Source organism: Lepisosteus platostomus, chromosome 8 (genome assembly GCF_059453375.1).
Source record: "Lepisosteus platostomus isolate fLepPlt1 chromosome 8, fLepPlt1.hap1, whole genome shotgun sequence".
NCBI lineage: Eukaryota > Metazoa > Chordata > Actinopteri > Semionotiformes > Lepisosteidae > Lepisosteus > Lepisosteus platostomus.
In genome coordinates, this window is record NC_142618.1 from 42,930,858 (window position 1) to 42,958,653 (window position 27,796).

Consider the following 27,796-nt stretch of genomic DNA (forward strand, 5'->3'; position numbering starts at 1 on the left):
CTGTGGTTTGAAAGGCTTTGTATCTGTTTTTATAAGACTCTCACCTTTCGTGCTTTTCAGATACCATGTCCTGCCAGTAATGGAATTGGGCCTCCAAGTGTGTAGGCTTTTATTTAATTATTTGTACATTTGTTAATTTTAAACTGTATTTCACTTTTGTTTCCCCTTTCTTGTCACGGTCTAGACCTTATTTCCTTCGAGTGGGCAGCATTTGGTAGACAAATCAATTATCCATTTGTTGGACAGAGAGCCTTTGCAAATTATACATTAGCTGATTGATTTCTCCTCTTTCCTGTTAAGGGGCTGTGAGTAAAAGGTGGGATGATGATGAGCATCCTGGGAGGCATTTCACCACAAAGAACACAATTAATCGCTTCTGTCCATATCATTATGGTTTTTACTCCTTTATTGAAAAGGCTGACTGACTCAGCCTACCTCCAACCTAAAACTCCACCTTCCTCTCACTGCCTGTTAGGTTATTGAATGGCAGTCTAAGTTTGCATTACTTTTGAGCTTTATTTTATATTTTACACCCCTTTGAATCACCCCTTTGTAAATAAGATCACATAACTTATATGTCATGAGCTTCAGAGATTAATCAGTAAAGCCCCATACCATCTTGGTTATTTAGTTCAGAAGCTGCAGCAGTTAACTGGTACTTTTCTGAGATTAATATTTTATTTATTCCTACTGATCATCATATTCACTTGCCACTTGCCTGTGAGAATGAATGGGTGCAACACAGATCTGTGGTTTAGAATGTAAATCCAGCTTTGTAGCCAAGGTTCCCTTCCAGTTCAGCTGTTCAGTGTGAATGGCTCAAAACGTGGACCCTGATAAACCTTTTATTTCTGAAATATGCCATTTGTATTGTTAATTTGCTTTAGGAACTGTTCAAGTGTTCTGCTCCAATTATTAAAAAAAGTTTTTTATCATTGAGCAGAGTTTTTCTTTTTCTGGTTCTTTTTTATAAGTCCTGTATTTTCACAGAAAGGAAACAATATGTATCTACAGTAGTTCAGGTGGGTAGCTGCGTCAGCATGTGTAGGCTGCAAAGGAACAAGTAATAGGTTTATTTCATGCTGAAAAGAGAAGAGAGAAAACACAACGTTTCGGCCGTGGAGCCTTCTTCCTGTATTCCCTCACACCTGAAGAAGGCTCCACGGCCGAAACGTTGTGTTTTCTCTCTTCTCTTTTCAGCACGGAATAAACCTGTTACTTGTTCCTTTGCAATATGTATCTATGCCTTGGTGAAAAAAAATACCTATGGATCGCTAGAGAAACCATTTATACAAATTTGCTGGAAATGTGTTTTTTTTGTGTATTTGTTCAGAATGAGGGCAGCATTGTGGCGCAGTGGTTAGCATTGCTGCCTCACAGCACTGGGACCTTGGGGAGCTATCTGTGTGGAGTTTGTACTGTATGTTCTCTCTGTTTTTGCCTGACTTTTCGCCTGGTTCTCCAATATTCTTTCAAGTCCCAAATATACTGATACATTAATTGTCATTTGGGACAATTGGCCCTGGTGTGAGTGTGTGCGTGACTTTGTGTGCCCCGTGATGGACTGTTGTCCCATACAGGGTGTATCCTACCTTGTGCCCATTGCTTGCTGGGATAGGCTCTGGCTCCTCCATGAACATTTATTGGATGAAGTGTTTAGAAAATGGATGGGCAGGTGGATGTTTAGAAATGTTATTTTTCTGTAATTTGAATAACTGATAGTATTATGATTTAATACATAGCAAGTGTTGGTATAATTTGTTATTGCAATGTTTTGTACATTATATATAAAGCTTCTGCTCATGATTCTGACATCATAACTATTTATAACAGCTTTAAAATGCCTTATTGTCATCTAAAATGTCAATGCTTCTAATGTTGGAAATCATGACACCAAACAGCAGATCCAAGTCCTTATTTATCAGTTCTTAAAAGAAAGATTATGACATAAAAATAGTCTTTGGACAATAGTCATTCCACAGGAGTGCGTCCTGTCTCAAGAAGTAAAGTTATTTTGAGCTATGCTATTGAGTGCTCCTGTCTACATTTCTCTTGATAGAACTCAGTCTGCTGTGGATTGTTACCTTTCCGTTGTTTTATGTGACAAATAAAAGATTTCTACAGAACCAGCTGTTTCTAGTCCTAGAAACATTTTTAAAGTAGCACAAGACTTTTGAAAGAGTCTACTTCTTTCTGTTAATGTCAGCAGCAGCTGGTGAAGTCTGGCTAAAGTGACTTTTGTTTTAGGTTTCATTTATCCATTTTCACAGAATATTTTTGAAAAAAATTGAGTGTTAAACTTCCTAAACTGGAACTATTTAATAAGTGAAACAGACTCCCTTTTCTCATCTTCTCTCATATAACCTTAGTTTTGGTCAGGAGTGTCCTCACTGCCATGCTGTTTAACCCATTCCAGAAATGTAATTTCTAAAGTAATTCAAAGGGTACTTTTGTTTTTACTGCTGTTTGACCACTTCGGAGATAAGAGCGGATATAATAACATAAGGGTTACAAATGAGAAGAGGGCATTTGGACCATCTTGCTTATCTAGTTGCTAGAAACTTAAGTAAACAATCTCATCCATCCATTTCTTGTAGAATTGCAACATGGGATACATACAGTTACACAACACATAAGCACTTAAATTTCAGACCCCCACAGCTCTTTGTGTAGAAGAGTGCTTCCTGATTTCAGTCTAGAGCTTTTCATAACCAATGCACTTGCTCTGTTGCTCACTATGACTATTATGATTGTCCATCTGACTCTTAATAGGTCTCATTTTGAAAGGTGAAGCTGAAAACTGAAGTATATTGTTAAAGCTGAATGATATTATAGTGATTTCAATCTAGGTCCTCTTGTGGATATGTAAAAAGTTAACTGAGAACTCACGTTTGAAGGTCTTATTTGCAGTTCATTGTTGAGATTGAAAGGAAAGGTCATTAACAGAAAGTCATTCTGGTTAAGAAAAATGATCAGTTTACTGTTTCCATCTATCCCTTCATCCAGTTCAGGGTCGTAGGGGAACCAGAGCCTATCCCGGAAAGCAGGGCAAGTATACACCCTGGACAGGATGCCAGTCCATTGCAGGGCACACACAGACGCATGCACGCACTCACACCAGGGCCAGTTTTCCCTGAAGCCAAATAGCCTACCAGTATGTAGGACTACGGACTGTGGGAGGAAACTGGAGAACCCGGAGAAAACACAGTTAAGCGAAGGGGAACATACTGTACAAACTCCATGCACATAGCACCCTAATTCCGGAATTGAATCCATGGCCCCAGTACTGCAAGGCAGCAGTTAACCACTGCACTACGGTGCGGCCCAGTTTGCTATTTGTGTAGGAAAAATTATTTTAAGTGTATTACTAGAGACTTAAAACATTTTCTTCTATAATAAAGATTTGTTATTGTGTGACCGGCTCAAACAGGTATTCAACCAGGAACTGAGGTCTTCGTAGTCACATATGAAGGAGCTTGCTGAAGAATATGGGGCTAAGGTGTCAACCTGAATAGTCAGAATAGAATGAGAGAGAGAGAATTCTCTGATTGGTTTTCTACAAAGAAGTCCTTTATAAGTGAAAACAAAAAGAAAATGTGGACATGTTGTTAACAAATAATAGAATACCAAAATTATTTGGTCAGTTGAGATTCTGATTCTAGAAATTGTGCTTCTGAACTGCAGGTCTTTGTTTATAAAATTAAATGCAAAAGACACAGAAATAACCATTGGGTGACATGTTACTTGTCTTAAGTAGGTGGAAGTTAGTTTGGAAGGAACTACTGGGAGGAATTAAAGAGGTGTGTTAAGCAGCACACTATGAAACATTAAGGCATCATTATAGATCCTCCAAGGATGATAGATTATTTGGGGGGTGTTGGAGAATCTATACTGAATCTGAAGCAGTCAATCAGGAATTTAAATGTAAAGAAATTAAGATAGAAATGTTTTTCATCATAAAAAGATCAGGATGGTTGACAACATATCACAAGTTTACTTTAAAAATTGTTTTTGCAAGCAGCTTTTCATTAAAGACTAAATAAATGCATGGCTTTTTCCCTTGAAACATTTGCACCCAGTGTGAAAGACTGAACGAAAATAAGAAATGTGGCAGTGCTTGAATGTTTCAACACTGTTTTCTAAATTAGGTAAGAGGTAGGACAGTTAAAATCAGCACAGTGTGGTACACAACTAAAAGGTGTCCAAAGACAGTTCTCTCCAAAATATGTCTGTGGCTCATCTTTGCAACAGTTGCCACAGGGTTCTTTACCAGTACCATCCACCAGAAAGATGGGGCTCATTTTCAACATGAACTTTTGTGACTGTCCTCCAGTCAATGGGTTTGGGGGGGGGCTAGATTAATGAAAGCCCAGACTGCCAGGATGAAATAAAACAGTATATCAAAGCTGAGTGCTAATCCCAGATATGAGTATGTGTGCAAGTGTGTGTATGTTTTTCTCTTCCCTACTGTTCCTACACTAAATGGATTATAAACCCTTCTTTTGTCTCAGTCTTAGGTGTCACAGTTTGCAGTCCTGATTAGTTTATGTGTTTTGCTTTCCCAGAGTCCGGTGAAAATAAATCAGATCAGTCTGGATGAAGGCGGGGAGCATGTTGGCATCTGCTCAGAAGACGGCAAGGTAAATTGTGTCTTTATAAATACTGCCAGTGTTGGGGGCATTAAGGAGATTACCGTTTACTTTTGATCAGCACTGTCTAATAAGAGCAACTAACTTAATTTTTTGCCTGACTTCCCTCATACAGCAGCTTTAGGTGCTGCACCTCTGAGCAATCAGTGGATTTCTGGTTCCCTCTAGTGGACTTAGAAAAAGCTCTTCTTAGTATTTTTTCCTTAACATCCTTGGATTTTCTATGGCTTTAAAAAAACTATTAGATACAACAAAAAGAGTAAGAAAGTAGTACTCCTGTAAGGGGTTAGATTCTTATTTGAACATTTACATTAAGATTAAAACTAATGCTTTCACATTCAGGATTGGAGCAAATACAATATATGCTCATCACACTAATAATTTTTGATGAACACAGCTATATAGAATAATTTATTTCAAATATAACATCCATCTTTTTTTAGCTTAATCTTAGTTCTCATAAAGCCTTGTGTGTCACACAGTCACAAAATGTCCTCTTTATATACATCAGTCAACAGAGAGTAGGTATGCACAAGTGGATGCATAGCTCTAGAACCAAATTGTACCATGTTCTGCAGACAAGTTCAGAAGTTCTGGTGTCTTGGGTTGCAGACTATTCCCAGCCTTCAGCCTGAATGAAGAATTCCTTGGAAGTAGGTCTGCTGCTCGAGGAAAGAGCCAAACTGTGTCATGCCCACAGCGCAGTAGAGCTCAGACTCTCAGGTCTGATGTGGAATGTGATCTGGGAGACAGAACTGGTGGTCTGTAATAAAACTGTAACTTCTGCCTGATGAATCACAATTTTTGAGAAGGAACTTCTGTCAGTAGTCATCAGCCCAAAAGCAAGCAGGCATCTTCTCACATTTAAGGATTCAGTAGCCTGCCAGCGCAAAACCAAGATTGGAAAACATCAGGATATCATAGCTCTGCTATAACTTGGTCTGAGAGCTGGCAGTCACCACAGACACAGCCTGAAAGGCACACTTTACACTAGCAGGAGAGTATGCAGTAGATTATTAGTGTTCTTATACAGCAGGACTGGTTTCTTCCAGCACTTATTTTGGTGGCCTAAAGCCTAACCGTGGGCTAACATTTAGCACATATTTAGCTTGAATGATTTTAAAATTTTGGAAGGTCATATTACTTCTAAGACAGAGTGTTTTCTAGTAATATGACTTAATAAATAAAGCAAAACAGCAGTAAGACAAGGCAGTGGCTGAGCATCTGAAAAGCATCACAATGTCTGGACAGATTGTGAGAAGGAGGGGTAGGTGGTGTTGGCTTATTTTGAGTCACGTTACCCAAGTGATGGCTGGAAGTGGCAGAAGGGAAAAAGCATAATTGGTCACTGCAATCATTTTGAGAAAAACAGGGTGCAGAGCAGATTAATTTTGAGTACTTGTTCACAAAGCAAGCTGCTTTCTCAAGAGGGGTAGCACTTTAAAGCTTCCCCTGTCCTGACAAAGATGCGTTTTGGAAAGCTGAGACAGTGGAATGGATCCGTGTGAAGCCTGATTAAAAATACAGCATCATTTGCGATCAGGATGCATCTGTCTCCCATTGATATCCTTGTATTGATTTCCACTTGGCTGTTATCTTCCTGTTCAAGGTGATTATCAGTGTTGGGTGGTTTGCAAAAGCAGATATGTACGGTGATATCTCTTAAAACTCATGCTCTGTTGAAAAGAAAATCTTGTAATCTTTAAAGTGGCGGTTCCAATTAAAATCAATGCGAACTTGGTGTTCCTCTATACCAATCTCATTCTCTTGTAAATCCCTGTGGTGAAAGTTTGATTTTTTGATTTTACAGATAGTTGTGAAGCATTTAAGCAGTTCAATAAGGTGGGTACTGGAGTGTTTCTTGTCAGGAGTTTTTATTAGTGTTATTTGGAGACTCTATCATTTGCTTTTTCAAATCTTGTAACAATGAAAATTAAAATTAAAGTGGAATTCAGGCACCAATCAACTACAAAATTGAAGAAAACCCACCTTTTATTGTAAACCAACAGACTATTACCAGTGTTACAAGGAAAACAAAGGTAAAAACTGCAAATATTCCACAAGTTGGAATTTTGAGCGTCTGAAAATTGGTAGTTGTTTTTGATTAAACCTACCTATGTAGGTTTATAAAATTGTTCATGTTCAATGTTCATTTATAAAATTCATAATTTATAAAAGGGAAAATATAACATACAATATAATATTGTATATACACCCTAAACTCAGTCATTTTCAAGCACATTATTTAATGTGTGACGCAGCTGCCTACTTGAACTACTTCAGCCCACATTATTTAATGCCTTCTAATAGGGAAATCTGAAAACAAATTGATAACTAAATCTACAAATTAACAGGTTAGAATAAAGCACTCATATTAGTTACTGTGGAAGCAGGGTCCTGATACTGCAAATAATTTTAATTGTCACACATACAGTATGTGAACAATGCTTATTTTCTTAATTGTTAAGGATGTACAGTACAGTATTTAGTCCAGTGGTGAAAGGTGATACCAAAGCTCTGTAGAAATGCTCTACATTTAAGGCTTCTAACACACAATGCAGATATCTACAAGATTTCCATCTACACATTTGTAACGTGAATTTGTTGGTTTTTTTTTTGCAAATTTGTAATTCCAGGAACTCCTGTCTCTTAACAGAATCATTCATTGCAAGTTGTGATCACAAACATCATGACACTTGGGACAGCTGACTTCTAAAATGGTTTATTTGAGATATTTAACATAAATCTAATTCCAATATTGTGCTAATATTGGCCTTTTAATTTCTTTCTAAAAATTGAATTTAATTGTTTCATATAACATTCACACCTTTGTGGTTTTTTGCTCCAATATTCTTCCAATATCACCAGGTAACGTGATCTCATTGCAATTTCTATCAAGGGCAGCAGTGGTTGAATGAAAATATTGTTATATTAATTTTTTAATTAAAAATGCTGCTTTAACTCAGGAAAAAAAGAAATATCAATATATTGACCCCATCACTCAAAGCTTGAATACTTTCATACTCTGCTGTCCTATTCCTAAGAATAATGATAATAAAAAGCACTGTTTTCTAATCAGATTGAAAGCCTTCCCTTTTCATTACATGCTCATAGACTACAGTCTGCTCCAATTCCTAAATGTGATTTACAGTACCAATGTTGAATTTTACATGAATAAATACAATATAAGTGTAATGTTATATGTTGGTGAATTAAGTGTAATGCAAGTGCTGCAGTAACAGAATTGTTTTAACACAGCTAGTTCAATCTGCATGTTTGTGTTTGATCATGTGGTTGAAACAGACTGTATTTACTATGATTTTGATTCCATTTGGGGCTCCCATATTTTCATGGGCAAATCTGTTATTAACTGGTATGGCTTGCGTATGTGCAAACATTGTAACAATTTTGATTCTTTTCGGGGAATGAGAGAAATTCCACAGAATGCTCTGCATGGAGGGGCTTTGTTTGCTCTTGCTAGAACAGAGACCTTCATGAGCTCACAGAGGTAACAGAGAGAGCCGTAGATGACTGTACAGAGGTAGGGAGATGGGATTTTTCTGCATCTCTTAACAGCGCCTCGTAAACTAATCATTCACTGAAACTGAACTATGAACTTTTCAATTTCAGCGTGACTCCAAGCACAATGAGATAGAAATACATTTTCTATTGTATTCTGTGTAGCTTTCTGTAGTAGAATAAAAGATCTTAGCATTTGTGTTTGTAGCCTTAAAGGTAAGTCCTCATTTCTGAAATAAAGATGAAAAGTGTTTGTGTGTCTTTGTATTGCTTTATATATTTTGTGGTTAACATTAGTTGTCACTTTCTTTTTCGCAGTATTTAATTTCAAGATTTTTTTTCTTGCTATGGAAATACACTGTGTAGGATTTTGTCTGTCAAGGTGGCTAATAGTTTAAGTTGTTTTGTAATAAACATCTGTGATTAAGTATTCAGTTTGGATTGGTAATAGCTGAAGGTGAAATTGAAATATTGCCAATGCTAGTGAAAATGAAGTACGTTTTCTCAATTTAAACAGGTGTCTTATATTAATGGCCTGAATGTGATCCACTGGTATAGATACAGAAATTCAAAAACAAGGATAGCTTTCTCTGTAAAACAAAATTATTGAAAGAGTTTTGTACACTGTCAATTAATCCTACAAAACAGAATTTATTTTCTTCGGCTTTTAATATTTTTTGCATTGCCAGAATACTATATAATGTCAGAGAAATTTTAAGTGTCCATCAGAGTAATATTTCTGGTGTTAAAATTAATCCGCTAAGCTCCCTTTACCATCGGTATTCTGTCTCTGACCCATTTTAAGAAAGGTAACTCTCATCCCCTACGATGGAAGAACACCACACACTGCATGGAACACAGATCTTGCCTGTCTGGGTGTGAGGGAAGAGTAAATCAAAGAGCTCAGAAGTCATGATGTAGTGTAATACATAGGCAACTCTTGAGAGTTGAACCTGCAGCTGTTCTTTGTTCACTGAGCATCTTCAATGACCAACAGAGGACATTAAATGGACCTAAGTTCTGAATGAGTGTTCCAGGTTGATAGTCAGCGGATAAGAGGGGGAAAAATTAATTTCGGTTTGTCAAACAAAAGTGATTGCCATTCTGATGAGATTCCTATAGGTTTTAATAGGTTTAATTTAAACATGAAAATATCCATTCTTGTTCCATGCTAATGGGAATACTGTATGCCATTGTTTTATTCAAAAATAAGTTAAAACAGGAAATGTGATTCATGTTCACTCTCCTGTAGACAGCTTCATTTTTTAAGTTTTCAGGAGTCCTTGAGGGAGGAATTTACTGCAATATAAAAGTAACTATTTCTTTCACTGTTGCCACTAGGGTGAAATGAAGGTTCTTGATTTTTTTTTCATACTCATACTACTTTTCTGTAGCAGGAAGGATGAAAAGGTGGGTGTTAGGGAAACAAAATACTTTTTTGAAAGTAAATAGCCCCAAAATTATAATTGCCAGTTTTTCTTATCAAGAGTCACCAAAAAGCCTTTTTGCGGCACTGCTTTCCTATGAATTCATGTTTTAGGGAGTGCTGCTAAAATGATGCATTTGAGACATTAGATATTGCTAGAAGTGAACCATCTACAAAAGCTGGCCTTTCATGTTAAGTATCTGGATATTATAACAGTGTGAAACAAAATAACTATGCAATGTGGTGTGAGCTTGTGTAGGGCAATCAGCCAATGGTTGCAACAGAGTGCAGTCCTGACTTACACTATGCAGTGTAAGTACAATGGCACTTTGGAAGCACCATTGCTGCTTAGAAAACAATTTCAAAATGCCATTATGAAAATGAAAAGAGACCCATTTTCTGCTTTTTGGGAGGATGAGCCAGAACAAATAAAAAAAAAGACTGCATTGAGTTTTCCGTTGTTGAGACAAGAGCCTGAAGCTAAAGTTCCAATGGACAAAGAGCAGCTGAAAAACAGACATTCCCAGAAAGAGCTTCTCACTGTGCAATCAATGTGTCCGAGCCCTACCCTAGTGGAATAAACACACGGCACATTGTCCAGTTTGGGGTGATTCCTACGGTAGATAAAGCAGATATTCAGATAAAGCAGTTTTTGTCATTTTATCTGGCTTCAACTTTAACCTAAGTTGTCAGATGCTAACCCCAGAAAACAGAGAAAAAAACAGTCGTGGGGGCAAAAACCGTCTTGTTCATCAGGTGGCAAAGAAGACAAGTTCTCAGAGATATCTGAATTGGTTGTATAGTTTAGTTTAAGACTACATAATTGTCCTATGTTTTTTTTGCTGCAGAATATTGCAATTATTTGAACATTAAGAAGCTGCTCTTTGTAAATCCTGTCTAACATACTGTAGATAAATTAAATGTTTTGTGACAACCATATTATTCATTTATCCCAGCAAAATGAAACAAACATTTTGCAATGAACATAAATAGGAAGTAATACAGAGCATAAATAGGGGGAAAATAGAAATAGTTACTGTTTGGTCTGTTCAGTTCATGTTGTGTGACAAGACAAGTTGTAAACATAATTTACCATAAGGGTAATTTATTAGAGCACCTCAGGATTCATCCTCTATTGCATTTTGTACACAATCACACAAAATGTAATTTGTTCCATGTACAGTAATTGTTTTTGCAAACTCATCTTTAATTCAGTTAATTAGAAGTACAGTCTGGAATTTATTGGAAGCATGTTTGGAGTAATTATCTTCTTGGAATATATAATTCTGCCAAGCTGGCCTCTTCCTAGAGTTAATTACATGCTAGACTAAATTACTGCAGTATTTACACTCCTGTTTTTTGATCAACATCAGATCTTAGAACAATAAACCAAAGAAGTTATTGTTATGTTCCTTTTTACTCTTTTATAAAAGGAATTGCTTTTGTTTTTTTATGTAGTTTTGATACATTTACGCAATCATTTGGGTACAGTATTTTGATCCTTTTCCAAAGGTTCTCAATACAGTGTGTTGATTTAATCGGACAGACTTCATAGAGCATTTGTATCGGCTGCTCTTTGGCTTTACCTGGCCTCAAATGGGGGCTGGGGGTGCAAGTGACTCAACAAGTGGAGGAGGCCATAGTGTCTGTATCCAGTCCGTTCCCAGGACTTTGCTGGTTCAGGTCTCAAGCTATGTCACAAGCTTACCTGACTGTTTTCGGGGCTGGGTGGGAGTCAGTGACCCACCTTGGGCCTACCACACTGTCAGCAATCCCTAGGGACTTGCAGAGAGAATAACCATCCTTCCATCTGCTACTCGCACGTAAAACAGGCTTCAGAGCCGAGTGTGTACTGCCCTTATTCTCATTGTATTGCTAAAAGGCCTGTAAAAAGCCAAGCAGACTTCACACACGGAAATTTCAAACTGCAAGGAAGTTCTTGTTTAATCAAACAAGGGCTAAATGATAAGCAAAACACACGCTCAAATGAGAAATTGGGAAACTGCAGTTTAATGCCTGATATCCTCCCAGACCAACATGTTATGACAGCTGTAATAGCCCCCTCACTGCTTCATATCTTGTTGTTTTTTCCCTAGTTATTCCTGCTAAAGAGTTTCTATTTTCTCATTACATGATGGTCTGTTAACTAAAATGCAATATAACTGTCAGGAAGTGCACTTAGAAATGCAATATTCAACCCCTTGTCTTATTTCGTTTGGCAGGTCCAGGTATTCGGACTATACACCAGGGAGGGATTCCATGATAACTTTGACTGTCCCATCAAGGTAAGACAACAGCTGAGGCCTTAGCTAAGCAACAGCTTCTGCTTCTGTCCATGAGACTTCAAAGCTTGTTAAACTGAAATACAGAGATTATGCCAAATAAATCAAATGCAAAATCACTTAGCAGAAATTCTATTTTTTGACCACAGTGCACCTTAATTTGTAAGCTGGTAGAGTAATTTCTAACATGTCAAACCATATTTTTTAAGTTTTTTTTTTATTATCCACCAGTGATACTGCTGAATTTGTCTATCATGATCTTACTTCTCTGGTGGTGTGCTGAAACGGTTCTGCCATTGATCCCATTGTCTGTAGCTCTAGTTATGTGTAATAAAAGTAACCAACATATGTGTCTGGAGAGATCTAGACGGGTACAGTGCTTTAATGTTGCATTATATACATTATGTTTAAAATATTTGCATTAAAAAGCCTTACTCTAGTCAGAATATCTGTTTTTTTAATGTTTTCTGAGAAGTTATTTCTGTCCAATAAGGGCCACTGCAGAAAGTAAACTATTCTGTTTTGACTGTGATTGGAACTCAGAATAATATGTTTTGAAATGCTGTAATTTTGGTGTTTATGGCTCTTACATTTTTCTGCAAAAGACTTAAAAGCAATTTTGGCCTGGCAGGTTAAATGGGAATACAATGGTAAACCTCTGTCTTTGCTTCAGTTTATGGTAGCAGTGCTTTCTGTTGATCTATTTGAGGGTCTTTAAGAGTGATGTCACATATACTGAAGGAAACAAAACAGCAGTCAGCTTTTTTTTTTGTGCTGGGGGGAGGTGTTGTAGTTATTTAAATGTAAATTTATCAATTCTAATTATATAAAAACTTTATGTAACTGTGTTAATCCTTACCACAAACTAGAAATCCAGTTCCACCCTAAGTCCCTCAGATCCTCTGACCTGCCTAGCCTTTTAGGTCTTTTGGTGTGCTACTGGCTCTCTAGTAACTTCTGGGAGGTACCCCGTACAGATCCGACTGGAGATGTGCAGACCTCTCCGAGGAAGTTTTGAGGGTCACTGTCAGAAACCTGAGAGAACCCTGTCCTATTATTGGCAGTAAAGAAGCATAACTTATCAAAGGGAGAGCCCATTGTGGTCCCACTAGCGTGTGATAAGGGCCCGCGATTGTCAAGTTCTGCCACTGTCATAGTCACTGAGGCACAATGAACGCAGCCAACATCACCACACCTCTCTCCTTTCTAGGCCATGTCCAGTTCAGATCACTAGCCAAGGTCTGCATTAAGAATGCTCACTTTACATCATGTTCATCACATTCAGTGTTAGAATTACTGTTTTTAACCAATGAGGGTGTAGTGAGGGAGAGGGAGGAGGGGTTAAATCTTCTGGCCGTTTAGACTTTTAAACATTGTGAACTTTTAAGCCATCAAGGTCAGCTGGGAGGTTTGTATTAAGCCCATCACCTCTTTACCCTTTGCCTACTGTATGTTGTGTCTAAGAGGACTGAAAAGTCCACTCATCTCTTCTATGATTCTTGCACAACGCTTTTAACTTGAGAGAACATATCTCCAGACTTATCCTTCTGACCTTATCCAGTCTGTCTATCTGGGGTCTTTCACTAACATCAAGAGTAAGCAAAATGTCTTTTTTTTTTAAATAAATGAGACCTATCTTCCTCATCCTTTAACGTTTGTCCTGTTGTTTTGTATTACTTTCCTGTTGCGTGACTTATTCTCAGCTTGTTGTTGTCATTCCTTCTGTTTTTAATGGCATAAACAGAAAAAAACAGAAGACTATTAGTGAAGGTTATGAGAGGCCTGGGGAACTAATCCATACAGGAGTACTTGTAATACAATCTGAGCTAAAAAGGCGGTGGTAATTTGAATGTGTGTGGCGATGGAGCTTCAAGGGTGCTTCTGGGAGAGGGTGAGGGGGTGGGGGGGCTGTTTTTCTGCGGCCGACAGAGATGGTTTCTATAAAGCCACTCTTCTGCCGGTGGGGATGTTATTGGAGGGAGTGGACACTACAGATAATTGTCCACAATGAGTCACTGAAGCAGACTGAGGTGCACATAAATAAAATATGAAATAATTTTGTGGCAGAGATTTAAGAGGGAACAAGTAATAAAATAAAGTTAAATCCATTTAGAACACAAAAATAGACGCCTTGCTTTGGGAGGCTGGTTGTCTGTGCTGACACAGCAGACCAAGTGCACTGCGCCAGTGTTTCATTCCAACATCATTCATTTAATACCTTCAGAGGTCACATCTTTTAACATTATTTATTAGATTTGGTTCTGGTTTTCAAAACTTCTCATTCATTGTTTTGTAGTTTGTTCCAGCACAGCCAGCAATTATTTTGAACATACTTGGATTATACAAGTTTGACAGCTACACACCCCAGAAGTCTTTATTTCTTTCCTTTTTGCCTTATTCTCTGTATCTTCACATTTCACATTTTTTTATAGGCAAAAATCATATTTTGGCCATTGAAATCATTGTTTCTGGGACAAATCTCATTACCAGTTACATTTCCCTCACGGACCTCAGAATCAAAATGGAATAATTGTATTGGCTCAGTTTGCTTGCTTTCATAAACAGTGACCAAATTAAATGAAATATCTTTGTTTTAGAGGTTCAAATTCACAAAAAAGTGGTGAACTGGTAATTGTGAAGTTTAAAAGCACAAAGTACCTATTTAAGTTCAATTGTATTAAAAATCTCATGAAAGCAAAAGGAAACAGAGCTTAACTGTGTCCCTGCAAAAGTGTTTTCTAAACAACATAAGTCTTGCTTTTTATATACAGTTGCCTTTGCTCAGAAAATCCTTGAAATTTCCAGACTTCTTTCAGAAGTGTCTTGTCACATATTCCTTTATTTTATATTTTTTTTCTTTAAGAAATTTCTTTTTTATAAATAAGATCATTTATTTAAAGTGTTTTTCTTTCCTGAGATTTAGTCATAGATCCCCATCCATTTCAGAAATATAATCACACCTTACTACAGACAGTGTATCATTATAGATACAAGAAGTATTTCAAAACTTTTATTGACACCGAACTGTAACATTCTTTTAAACAAATCACTTATGACAATTTTTTCTAAAGATCTTACCCATTGACCTGTAATAGAAAGATGCAGATTATGCAGATTTAGGCTGTCATGTATTTGAGCAAATCTGAATATCATTAAAACTATTTATTTTAACCTCTGTTTTTATAATGCCAAGAGTTAAAACTAAAGCTTTTGAAATTGAATGAATTTTGTGTTGTAGAACTTTACAGATTTGTAGGAAATTAATCATTCTAAAATATTAGGTGTTTAGAAAACAGTTTATTACGCATCTGATACATTTTTATTTAACCAAAATAATTGGTGGACGTAATCGTGAAACCTGTTTTGAATGTAAGTTCCAATTCAAAGTGGAACTACATGTATAGGCTGATATGCACACCAAATATGGTCAGATATAGTCACTAAAACGGTTCTATCTCTGTACCCTGCAGGTAGTGGCACTTCATCCTCAGTTTGGAAAATCAAACAGTAAGCAGTTTGTCACTGGAGGGAATAAGGTAAGTTAGAACTAATATCATTCAGTTACAAAAAGGTGCTTGCAGATTTCATCCCCTCTGAAGCGACTCAACACTCCTCCTCATGAGCTCAGCTTAGCACTAGGAGAGCTGAGAACATTAAGTGACCTTAGACTTTATTGCACAGAAGGGTGATCCACAAAATGTTTTCTTACACTCAAGACTTCAATATCTGAAGTCGAGTGCGACCGTTGAAAGTAAAGCAAAAGTAGAAAAAAATGGATTATTGCCCACTTTCTTTTGTTTCAAAATATGTTTTAGGATTGTTTTCAAAATATGTTTTAAACATTAATATTTTAATCACGCTATTTCTGGTATATTTATAAAAAATAAAGTAAATTGTTTTGGAACCTTCATTCATGTACATCTCTTTTATTGATTCATTGGGAGGAGTTTTAGGATTTGAAACATCACAGATGAGTTTTATGTGAACCAGGAAAAAGAATAGTATGACTTAGGGTTCTGATAGTATGGAACAAGTTAACCAGTTATGTTGCCAAAGCCAATAGCCTCGTGGCATTCAAGAAATGTCAGCCTTAAAGAAATTCTTGGACCAATCAACATCTTTAAACCCAGTGACTTTTTTTCACGTGCCTAATGGTCTGTTGTCATTTGACAAACGTTATGATTGAGGGATAAAAAGGAAAATCAAATGCACACTTGGTGGTTCAAACAATTCAAACAAAAGCCTGAGAAAAATGCAAGTTTCATTAAACATTTTTTAAGAACTGATTTTTGCTACGGTTTGTTCAAATTGTTTGATGTGTTTGCAGTTAAAATGGGATGTTCTCCTGCTAATCAAGCATGCAAGATGGGTTGAATGGCCCCTTCTTATTATGTTATGAATTTACAGGGCTGCACATTTCAGTATTGCAAAAGACTTCAAACATGCAAAGTACTATGATATAATAATAACACAAGTGCCCAGTGCATAGATTTTTAAAACCACAGGTTGAAATCCTCTTGCTTTGTGAATATGATTTGATAGTGTATTCTGTAGCTCTTGAAAAACACCAGTCATTTGTTTTAGGGAACAGGAATTAGCCCAAAGAGGTAATGGGGACACCCCTCCATCATTACCAATGTGCAGCCCCCATATGGATGATGCGACAGCAGCCATAGTGCACCCAGTACATTCATCACTCACCAGCTACTGTATCAGTGAGGAGGAGAACAGAGTACAGAGAGAAGGGAGGAGAACAGATATTTTTAATGACCACAGAAAGTCAAGACCTCGGTTTTGCGTCTCATCTGTAGGACGGCGCCTTTTTACAGTATAGTTTCCCCGTTACTATATTGGGGCATTAGGACTCACAAAGACTACAGGGTGAGCGCCCCCTGCTGGTCCCACTAGCACCACTTCCAGCAGCAGCCATAGTTTTTTTTCCCAGGAGGTCTCCCATCCAGGTACTGACCAGGCTCATAGCTGCGTAGCTTCAGTGGATTGCCAGTTGTGATTTGCAGGGTGATATGCCTGCTGGCTGTGAGTTGTAAGGTTGTAAGTTCTGGATCAAGACTGCACACAGTGAAACAATGCGGTATACAGTGTGTGCCATTCCACAAATACTAGGTGAGACTTGTAGTTAGATTTTTTTTTGATAGGATTTAATACATTTTGCCCTGTAAGTCAAAATCTATTATGTGGCCGTAAGTTATTGTATACCGTTTAAAGCTAAATTTGATTTTGAAGGGAGCCAGTGCAAGTCCACAGATTGCTCATACAGTACAGTACATGTTCGTCTTTAAGCTTGGTTCTGATTATAATTGCTCCTGAGTGCTGGAAGGACACTGATGAAGAGCCACAGCACAGACTGAAGACCATGAGGTCATGTAGGCCAGATGAAAGGTGGCAATGCAATGCCATTGTCTCCATCATCCTTTCAGTGCCATCAGACTGATGACGATGTTGGATTGTATGTAAAAGTTAAAAGTAGTCCTGTTTTATAGATCCACTAACAGGTACTGTAGAGTCCTCATGCAAGAATTGTTTGCATGTTCTGCCCTTGTTGCAGTGCTTGTTTTTGCAAATGAAACATAAAGTAGTGTGGTTAAATACAATACAGAACAGGCCACATATACCCACAAGGTTTGAGAGCTGCAAAATTGCAAACAATACACATTGGGAGGTAAGAGATTCTACATTTTGACCAAAAGTTTTGAATTTATTTTTGACCAAAGCTGTTATATTCACAGTGGCACAGAAAACTGGCCACGGGGGGTGATTGTTTTAAAATTTCTCTGTCTCAGCCATGTGGGATTGGGGTTTTTAATTTCTGTGCTGAAGGTTTTATGAGCAAGAAATGCATGCAATATAAATAACTTTAGCAGGATTGTTCTCTTGGGAACAGCAGTGTGTACAACAAAACTGTACATTCAACAACATCTAAAAAGTAGCATCAGAAGTGTATTAAATTGTTACAAAAAAATACAGCATTCCAGCACAAGGTGATTTCCCACAAGCTGACATCACTTTCTTGAGGTCTTCTTGAGCTTACAATTTTTAATACACATTTGATCCTTATTAAAGATTAACAGTGAGTGTTATTCAGCCATTTTACTCAATTATTACGGATTTTTTCCTCCTCCTTTTTGTTAATAATACTTCAAAAAGCAAAGGGAGCAAAGTGATGAAAATCAATAAACTTCAACAGGAGTCAAATGTTGTTGCAGGGAATTCAATACTGTGCAGAAATCACTGTAGCTACTGCTGTATTATTTTCACATGCGATGACCTGGACTCTCACTTATAGACGAAAAGAAATTACATTTTTGTTTGTTTTAACACAAAATCATGTGGATATAAAAAGAGGACATGCTGTACATGAAGGCATCTTTAGATCTGCAGCTTGCATAAATGTCACTGTAATCTGCACATTAAAGATTGTTTTAATTGAGAAAGTACACTTATAGTGCAACACCAGGGGCAGGTGAAAAATTGAATAAATTACATTGAAACTGAAAGAACCTTTGAAGTGTCTAACATAAAGCTAAGGGAAATCAAGTGAACTTGAAAACGAACACATCCACCTCAAGAAGTTAGTTATGCTAAATATATTTTCTAAAATTTTAATTTTTACGTATCAACTTGCTGTATCTTTAGTTCGCATCTTCTGAGACCAGTGTTTAGCCATGGTAGCTGTCTTCTCCAGAAAATCCTTTTAGAACTTTGTTGGATTACATGATGCATAAGGACAGGTTCTAACAAGAGGAGGCTATTTACACTGTCTGGTTAATTTCAATGCCAGTGGCTAATTGATTTTGTGTATCTCATCCAGTCATGTTTTGAAAGAAGTGACGTCATCAGATTCAACATTAAGGCCAGGTGTAGCTTGTTCCGGTCCTCCATAACACTTTGAGCCGCTTGTCCTCAGTTTTGCATGCAGCTTCCTTGTGCCCTCCAGTTCATGTGTCACTGTTTATTCTGAAGAAATCCACCGGTTTGACTTTGAAGATTTTAAATAATTTAATCAGGTTGTCTCATAATCTTCTCTTCTTCTTTAAGCCTAAAATATATACAGTATATATAGGTCCTTTAACCAGTCAGTGTAGGACGTTCTTTTAAGACCAGGAATGTTAAATACATATTTTTTGTAACACTGTGACTGTGTACTCATTATTCTAAATGAGGTCTTACTAGGGCAGTGTACTAGTAGCATTACGTCCCTTGATTTAAACTCTACACTTTAAATCAAATACCTCAATTTATTTGCCTTTTGAATTATTGATGTTATGTGTCTAACCTAACTGTTTATAAACACCTACATCTTACTGTGTAGCCTTTTTGAGTTCTGTGGTTCCCATTTTACAATTATAATAATTTTTTGTCTTTCTTTTTCTACTTCTGCAGAGTTTGCTAATCCCCTTCCTTTGCTGTTCTCTTTAAACTAGTCAAGTTTGCTGAGTATACAAGACTCTAGTTTATTGAAAACATTAGATATACTGCATGTATTGGAAACCAAAGTAAAGTATACTGAGACCGTGATAGTGAAAAGGGAAAGGTGTGGTAAAGCAAAGTAAAAACAGTATGAGTTTTGTTAATCTGAAATTCCTTGGTAACTTTTCACAAACAAAATGTACTGCTGTTTTTGGAATGCAATTCCTAGTGGTTGTTCTGAGGTCCTAGAGTTCAGGGTGTTCAAAGCTACACTTCGCTGTATAAAAATGCCCTGAAAGTATGCTACCTTGTGTTCTCTCATTTAACTCGCGGTAAAAAAGTGTTTAGTACTGCAGATGAGCTCATTTTACCTAGCTAGTGGATGTGCGCTGAGATATTGGGGGAACCAGCTCCAAAGAAAAGGATTCCTCTGCCGGCCACGGGATTTGAACCAGCATCCTTCCAGCCACAGGCGCAGATCCTTAGCCACAGTGCCACCGCTCTGCCAAAAATAAACTACTTATGCTTTTATTGGGCACTGATCTTTGTGACACTGACCTAAGTATGACCTAAAGGTTGAGAAGCCCTGATGCAGAATATCATAAAGTGAATATTCTGGACACGTCAGTCTGCACATTTTTACATCCCATCTTAAAACTTATGCACTAGCATTTAATTATGATTTATGTATTATTTTAATTAGTGTGTTTTGGCTTTTATTGCACTGACCCTTGAAATGATGCATTATGAAAGCAGTTATAGTTTAAAACAAAGATTATCATAACTATTAAACAATGATAATGATCATAAAAACCTGAGAAGAGATTCAGCAGCTTGAGTTTAACTTTAGTGTAGTTTAACTGAACTCTTTTCTGCTGTCTTATGAAGGACGAGTTTTATTAATAGAGAATTGTAGAGGTGGTGACTTGTTCTAACATAGATAAATATGCTTGCACAAAAATGCCAGAAATAAAAGCTTTCATTTGCACTTTTGCCTTATATTTGTCTTTTAATCTGAAATGCAAATTTTAATTATGGCAATCATGGCAAAAATTACACATTACACTTCACTGTGCTTATAAGCTTTTCACTGTATTATTTTGAGATTTCTAGATTTGTTTTCCTTAATTCGTGAAATTAAGTTGCTGAATGTATTTCAGTTAAAATAGAGTTCCTTCCTGGTGCTAAAATAAGGTTTGGTATACTTCCAAGAGATTGTGGTTTTTTGTTTGTTTCGTGTTACATATATATAACATAAATAGTCATTTGGGGTGGGCTTATCTATTCTGAATGAAGACAAATTTCTAAATTTCTTGTTATGCCAGTTGGCTGAGAGTTATTGATTGGAGTGTGTGGCAGATGGCATGTCCTCAGGGACAAGGCAGGCCCTATGAGCTGAGCACAGAGCCAGATGTCTGCTCCCTGACAGCTAGGAAGGAGTAGGTGGCTAGTTTTCCCTGATTGGATATACAGTGAGAAGCAGTAGAGCTTAGTAAGCTTTAGCCAGTAGGAACAAATTGAACACAGCACTGGGTCACAGGGTTCTGACTAAGCCAAAGACATTTAACCTAAAAACAGTACATCCAAAAGTGGGCCAGAACACATTGTTTATCCCATTCGCATTTACATTCTGCAATTTCTCTGAGGTGCATTTTTTTGATTCCTTAATTAAAACCATATTTTAGTGTGATTTTCCATTGTTTTCCCTTTCTAAGAATATTGAGTACACAGACTTCCCACCTGGTACTGTATGCATTTTTTGACAGTACCTGTACTGGCTGTCTCAGGCAAATTATAAAGTGCCCTCTTGGTTGTAGAGCAGGTATTTAGGCTTAGGTTTCACAATGCAGCAGTCGTTGCTGGTGAGGACACCAAGTTCAGTCAGTAATATTGCTAACAGCATCACTTCTGGTCTTCACCCTAGTTATTTTTACTGCTCAGGTCTGGATCCATGAAAATAAAATCTGCAAAAACTATCTGTGAATTACTGCAAGTTAGGTCAGGAATCAAAGCAATGAAACGTGATATGCTATCATTATTTTTACACTACATTTGGTGTATACACAGAGATATTTAGATCATGAACAATGGTAGTTTTTGGAGCTGTTCGAGGACTGATACACAGAGGAACGTCCGTCACTCTGCTACAGAAATGTTGCGAGAGAGAAAGGGAACTGAAAGTAGATGTACTGTGTTCAGCTGTCCTCTTGTGGTGTAGATGCCAATTACACTTACAAGTCCTCGGCCTTCTCCTGAGCTCAAGGACCCATTTACCTAACATGCTGGGAGACTGGAGTTGGACTGTTGTTTATTTGTTGGTTTGTTCCTTTTCACAAGATTTATCATGTGGTGCCATTTATCATGTTGTGCGTTGGCTGCAAAAGAGCAAGTAAAGTTCAGTTCCACACTGAAAAATATAAAGAAACTACACAAATCTTCAGTTGTTGAACTCTCTTTGTGTGTTTACGCCAGGGCTTTCTTTCCACTGTTCTCAAATTGTTACGATATATCTATAATCAGATATATGTCGCCAGTTCATTCTCTTCACTTGCATGAACCATTCTGAAGAACGGTTCTGAAGGCGGAACTGAGAGAAGATGTGTCACTGCCACGAAAACCAGTAGTTTAATTGTTTGCATTATAGAAGTCAGACTTGATGCTAAATGCAGTAAAGTAAATTAGAAAGTATAACTCAATGCAAAAGCATTTTGTTTTCTCACAATTCTTCAATTGAATCAACTTTTCTGTGCAGTTAGACTTTCCTGTAAGTGGTATCAATGATAGACATGTCATCATACACTGCAAATGCTTGTAAAATGCAAAGGAGGGGACACTGCATGGAGCTTGTAAATTATTTTGTTCGGGCATGAAAATGAGTGTGTGTTGAGTGTTTACTATGATATGTACTGTTAATCTGCTGTTTTTATTGTTGATGGTTGAACTTTGTTACACATAATACTCATTTCTAAATAATTAATTAAGAAGGAGGAATACTTTTGCCTTTGAAGTGATCTTAAACATTTTTGCTAACACAAATATTTTTTTGTAGATTTAATGAAAACAAAACATCTCCCATTCCTTGTCTTTTTCTTATACCACTTTTCTGCAGCTGTGTGTGAAAAACGATATTTGCAAAATGATCTTAATATACATCTCACATACTGTACCTATTAGAATTTTCTTAATGTGCAAACACTGTTATACTGAGTCTCTAGTGTAACTACTCATCAGCCCAGAGACAAAGCTGTAGGTGTCTTGAACTTAAGTCGAAGGACTGATAAAATTACAATCTTCCAACATTGACCAGGGGTAGACCCGTCATTAATGTAACATCCACTTTATAACACAGAGTGTTTTCTATTCTTCCAGCTCATGTTGTATGAGAGAAACTGGCTGAACCGCTGGAAGACTGTCACTTTACACGAAGGAGAAGGCACCATTACCAGCATCAAATGGAGAGCAAATTTGATCGCTTGGGCAAACAATGTGGTAAAATTAATAAAAATTAGGGTTGTATTTACAATATTTGTTTTATTATCTGAACAAATATTTTATAGGATGTGTAATGCCTTACTCACATTAAAAGTTGCCAATGGTGTTTTAAGGCATTTGCCTAAAATTGGTTGAGAAAATTGGCTATTAATTATGTAAAGGATATACTGTACAGTATGCATTCTTGTTTTGTTTGAAGTAGGGAGAAGTGAACATAGGTCTGATGGATTTCTTTTTCATTTTATTTCTTGTTACATTTGAGGACTCCTACAAAAGGGACACGGTGCTTTTGGATTCATAAGATGTGATTTTTTTTAGATGCAGCCCTGCTTGTTAATTTCTTTTAAAACATATGGTTTTAATATCTTACTGTCTTCTAGCAGAACATTTCTGTTTACATGAAAAACAAAACTTTCATTTTTCATCTTTGTGCATCTTTTCCTTGATCTAGTTGCTGAAATAAATCTGCATTTGCAGAGATATATGAAATTACGTTAAATAATTAGAATCCAATCATAATCGCAATGCAAAATGCATTTAAAAAATAGTTTTTATGATCAAATCCATTTGATGTTCCTGTCAGAAAAGGAACTTATGATGTAAAGAGATGTTAACACACATTCTGACAGTAATTATAAATATGTATACTGTATAATACTTATTGACAAAAACAAAGATCATATACAGTATGTAAAAAGTGGGAAGTGACTTTAATATATTTATATAATTAATTTAATTTGTTTCTTTAGGTTTCTGGGGGTTTGGGTTTAGTTAATCATATATGTCACATACAAAAATTCATTTTTTTTCACATCTGAGGTTATCCAAGAAAATGTGAATTTTAGCAACTAACCATGGAATAAGAGTCTTTATTAGTATTGTCTTTAAGCACTCTTCAAAGAATGCATTAGAGGTCTGCTATAACTACAGGCAGAGTCTGTTTTCTTGTGTTACCCGCTGTTTTGCAGGGTGTCAGGATTTACGACTTCAGCACCAAGCAGCGAATCACCACTGTGCTGAGGGACAATACCAGCCTGCGTCCAGATATGTATCCCTGCAGCCTGTGCTGGAAGGACAATACCACTCTTATTATTGGCTGGGGAACATCTGTTAAGGTACCCGAGACCTTTTATCTGCAGGGTGAAAAAAGCAAGGTCTACAAAAAAACTGAATTATTGGATGCAGGGGCTGTGCAGCCCAAAACTACACCCACATGCAAACAAATTTGGCATCCGATCTTTAAAGAGAAGCAAACGTCCCATTTTTCTTAAAGATGTTTTGTGCCTAGTTACCAGTATATTGAACAAACAGTTTGCATTTCACCAGAGATTGCTCCTGAAGGAGGTAGTGAATGTTGCTGATTATATTAAGTACGGGGCATGTCATTTACATTTTATGATACGATCATTACAGAATCAGAGGAAAAAATCAAGGGAAAAGACAAAAGCAAAACAAATGGAAACGTGTATCAGTGCTGATTCAATGTAAAACAATCTTCACTCTGTAAATATACAGTATAAATAATGAGTTATAAGCTTTCTTGTAGATCAGAAACATAAATCCTTATGTTCATAATCCAAATCATGAATGTCTTTTGAGTTTTAGATTTATAGGGATGCTCTGGTCTTGACCCCCCCAGTTTAGAAAAGTCATCCAGCTTAAAAACCATTTGTTTGTACCGATTGCTTACCCCAGACTTCTTATTTGTGCAAATTTTGGAGGTTTTATGCATATTTGCAAATATCCAGTAATAATTCTGTTGTGTCTGTTTATTAATATTTAGCTGATATTCTCTATTCACAACTTATTTCTTCAAGTAAACAGTGTGTAAGTGACTGTGAAGAACAGAATTGTTGTGCCTTAATGTTTAGTAAGTTCCATTAAATTCCATATACTGTATTTTCATTTGGTCATGTGTGTGTGTGAATGGAAGTATTAGAGTTCTTTACCCAAGTCATTATCTGATTTTGAGTTCCATAGCTCTAATATAACATACAGTACATCATTTTATATTAGATATCATCATTTATCGCTGATACACTGTGTGCAAAATAATATTCTAATCTCTGGTTATTCTCAGCATTATTTTCGGTATTTGCACAAGTTCTATAAACGTCCATAGATGGATTACTAACGCAGACAACTACTGAGACAGCAGCATCCTTTCTGCTCTAGGTGTAGATCATGGACCAAGCATGGAAGAAAACACACAGTGGTGGACAAGCTACATGGAAACCACCACTTAAAGTGTTGCCACTCACTAAAAACTCTTTTGCCCGCAGTTGCCAGATCTGGTTTCACAGGGAAAACCATTTATTCTCAAATTCTGTGGTTGCTAGATCTTTGAATGACGAGGGCTGATTGAATTTAAATGTCACAAAGTACTGCATGCAGGCTTTGTTCAGTTGGTGAAACTGGGTGCCTTAGGCCTGGGATAGATGCTTGTGCTCCTTTTTATTCTTAACTTTGTTTAGAATTAACATTTCTTTAGTACAGCTGTTATTCACAAAACGATTCTTTGTTTGCTCAGAATCTGCTATTCCAACATGTTAAAACACATTGTTTATCAGAGTGCACAGTAAAAAAAAAATCTTTGTTGTAATTGTGCGTATCCTGAATTCTTGTCATTGGGCATGCAATGAACCTTATTAAGATGGATCTCAATGAATCATGAACAGTAAGAGACTAAAACAGCTTGGAATTTTTTTATTTCAAAGAGCTCAATGCATTATTTGGAAATCTCTCCTCTTTCACCCCATTTCACGTCAAGGGTCCATCTTGGTTCTGCTCTGTGAAGCGGAAGGCCTAACCAAGGCTGGCTTTGCTGACCTTCCAGGAGTTTGAAGATGTCATTTTTTAATATCCCCAAAGTCTTCTTTGTTCTTTGTTCAAGGCTAAACTGGTTCAGTTCCTTTAACTCGGCTAAATAATTCATATCCTTTACACCTGAGACCAGCCTGCTTGGCCTTCCATAAAAAGAAGACCTGCCGTAATCTCATTTTTTATAGCGCAAAACCCAGTCTGAATCCAGTACTGCAGAAGGTCGTCTTATTTGATAATTATTCAGCTTTTAACACACTGCACCATCTTTTCGGTTGTACCTGGATTTTAACATTATGTCCAAAAATGTGTTTAATCTTTCTATTGTGCTGAATGTCTGCATTTTTGGGTGAGTCGCGCACAACACTGGGGTCAGTTTTATCTACTCTGCTCTGTGCTCTATGACCTGTATTTCACACTGTCCTTAGGCCTGAAGTCCTTTTCACCAACATCAAGGCTGAATGATTCCCCTATAAGAGAAGTTATCAAATATATATATTTTTTGGATCTATAAGGTCAGTGATGATAAGTTTTTTTGGGGGTTAATCATGCAATCAAGGGGTTGCTGGAAACCTCTCTAGGCATCTGAACAAGATTGAATACAATTTAGTCATAAGATATTGCTTCCACTAACATGGAGACATGCTGATCTAGAATCATACCCCCCCCAGTGATGCTATGACCTTGTCTTAATGTCATGAGATTGATCCTGTGTCTTCTACCCATAATGTGATTTTAAAATGGAGGGGTACACATATGTTTTTAAAATCCGTTTTGTTATCGTTTTGATTTTCCAGATCTGTGCAGTGAAAGAACGGGACCCAACAGAAATGAGAGACTTACCCAGCCGCTACGTTGAAATTGGTAATCGCAGCATTTTCTCTTGACGTTACAGTGTTGGCATGCAGAAGGGAGAGGGCGAGTGGTTGGCACACAAAACAAACCTGCTGTGAAGATGTGCAGGCTTGCAGTGGGAATTTGTGACCTTAGAGCTTTACCCACTGAAGAGCCAAGACATAGAGAGCAGTCTGTGGGCTCAGCAGAAAAAAAAATGCTCTTGTGTTTCAGATCCAGACAGGGTAAATGGTTTCTGACACACTGTTGTAAAAGGTTAGTTTTCATGCCATGATTAGGAAAAGGAAACATTTTCCTTTTTTTTTTCCTTCCGTGAAAGCACATCTGCTGCTTTCACAGAAGCAGGCATCAGTCAGGCCCTCCTCTTGCTTGTGGATCTATTAGCAGTGACATGCCTTGCGGTGCCAACAGTGAAAATCAAATGTTCTAGACTCTTAGACATCGAGTGTGAAAAGTCGCCTTGGCAGCCGGAGCAGCTTGAGCGCTGCTTTTGACACCCGAATTTCACTAGACGTGTGCTATTAACACTTGACCAGACCTTTTCCAATCCCGTTTTTTAAAAGGTCAGTAAACGGTGGAGATTTCCAACATTATGTATCCAGCTGGTGCTGCCACACAGACCTGAGAGAATAAAAAAAAAACAGCAGGGTCATGACTGTGTTCTAATAGGTTTCAATCTGGAATCCTTTGTACACAGATAAAGCAGCATTGTGTTCCGTCTTCAAATATTAACGAGCAAGACTGGGATGGGATTGTGTGCGTGCAGCGGTTGGTGTGAATACAGCTTGTTGTGCCCTGTTGCCTCCTGTTAAAATGCATGTCTGTGCTGTAATGTGCATGTCTTCCTCTTCTAGTGTCTGCGTTCGAGACAGAGTTCTTCATCAGTGGGCTGGCGCCTCTTGCAGACCAGGTGGTTGTTCTCTACTATGTGAAGGAGATCTTGGATGACCAGGTAGGAAGCTATTCTAATGTCCACGTTGGTCGTTCTTTTGAGCATTTGTTGTGAACGTTCAGCCAAAATAAAGCAAAAAGAGACCGTTGAAGTAAGTACTCAGTGATGTATTACTTTGTCAATGGTATTCTTTGCATTGGTGCCTCATTGTGGAGGTGTCAAGCCACTTTTGTTCGCTATGAAAGAAAGAACAGGTCTTTGTATTTCGCTAAGTGATCACAGTATTTCATTGAAAAACACCTGAGTGATTTACACTGTCTATATGTTCTCCGTATTGACCCTCCAGAAGCAGAACAAAATCACTGGCATATCTGCTCTGCTATTTCTTTGATGCAGATAGCTGGTCTGTTTTTAGGAAGACTTGACTTTGCTG

At 37.3% G+C, this 27,796-nt stretch overlaps 1 protein-coding gene across 2 annotated transcripts in view; it reads left to right on the forward strand.

Moving 5' to 3' along the window:
• vps41 (VPS41 subunit of HOPS complex) overlaps positions 1-27,796 on the forward strand; it is an 84,949-nt gene that overhangs the window by 33,072 nt on the left and 24,081 nt on the right. For both annotated transcript variants that reach the window (XM_088643525.1, XM_088643526.1), the window contains exons 5-11: positions 4,566-4,640; positions 11,817-11,879; positions 15,347-15,412; positions 22,674-22,793; positions 23,765-23,911; positions 26,414-26,480; positions 27,326-27,423. In XM_088643525.1, the coding sequence (XP_088499651.1) occupies positions 4,566-4,640; positions 11,817-11,879; positions 15,347-15,412; positions 22,674-22,793; positions 23,765-23,911; positions 26,414-26,480; positions 27,326-27,423 (636 nt within the window). The remainder of the gene's footprint in view (positions 1-4,565; positions 4,641-11,816; positions 11,880-15,346; positions 15,413-22,673; positions 22,794-23,764; positions 23,912-26,413; positions 26,481-27,325; positions 27,424-27,796) is intronic.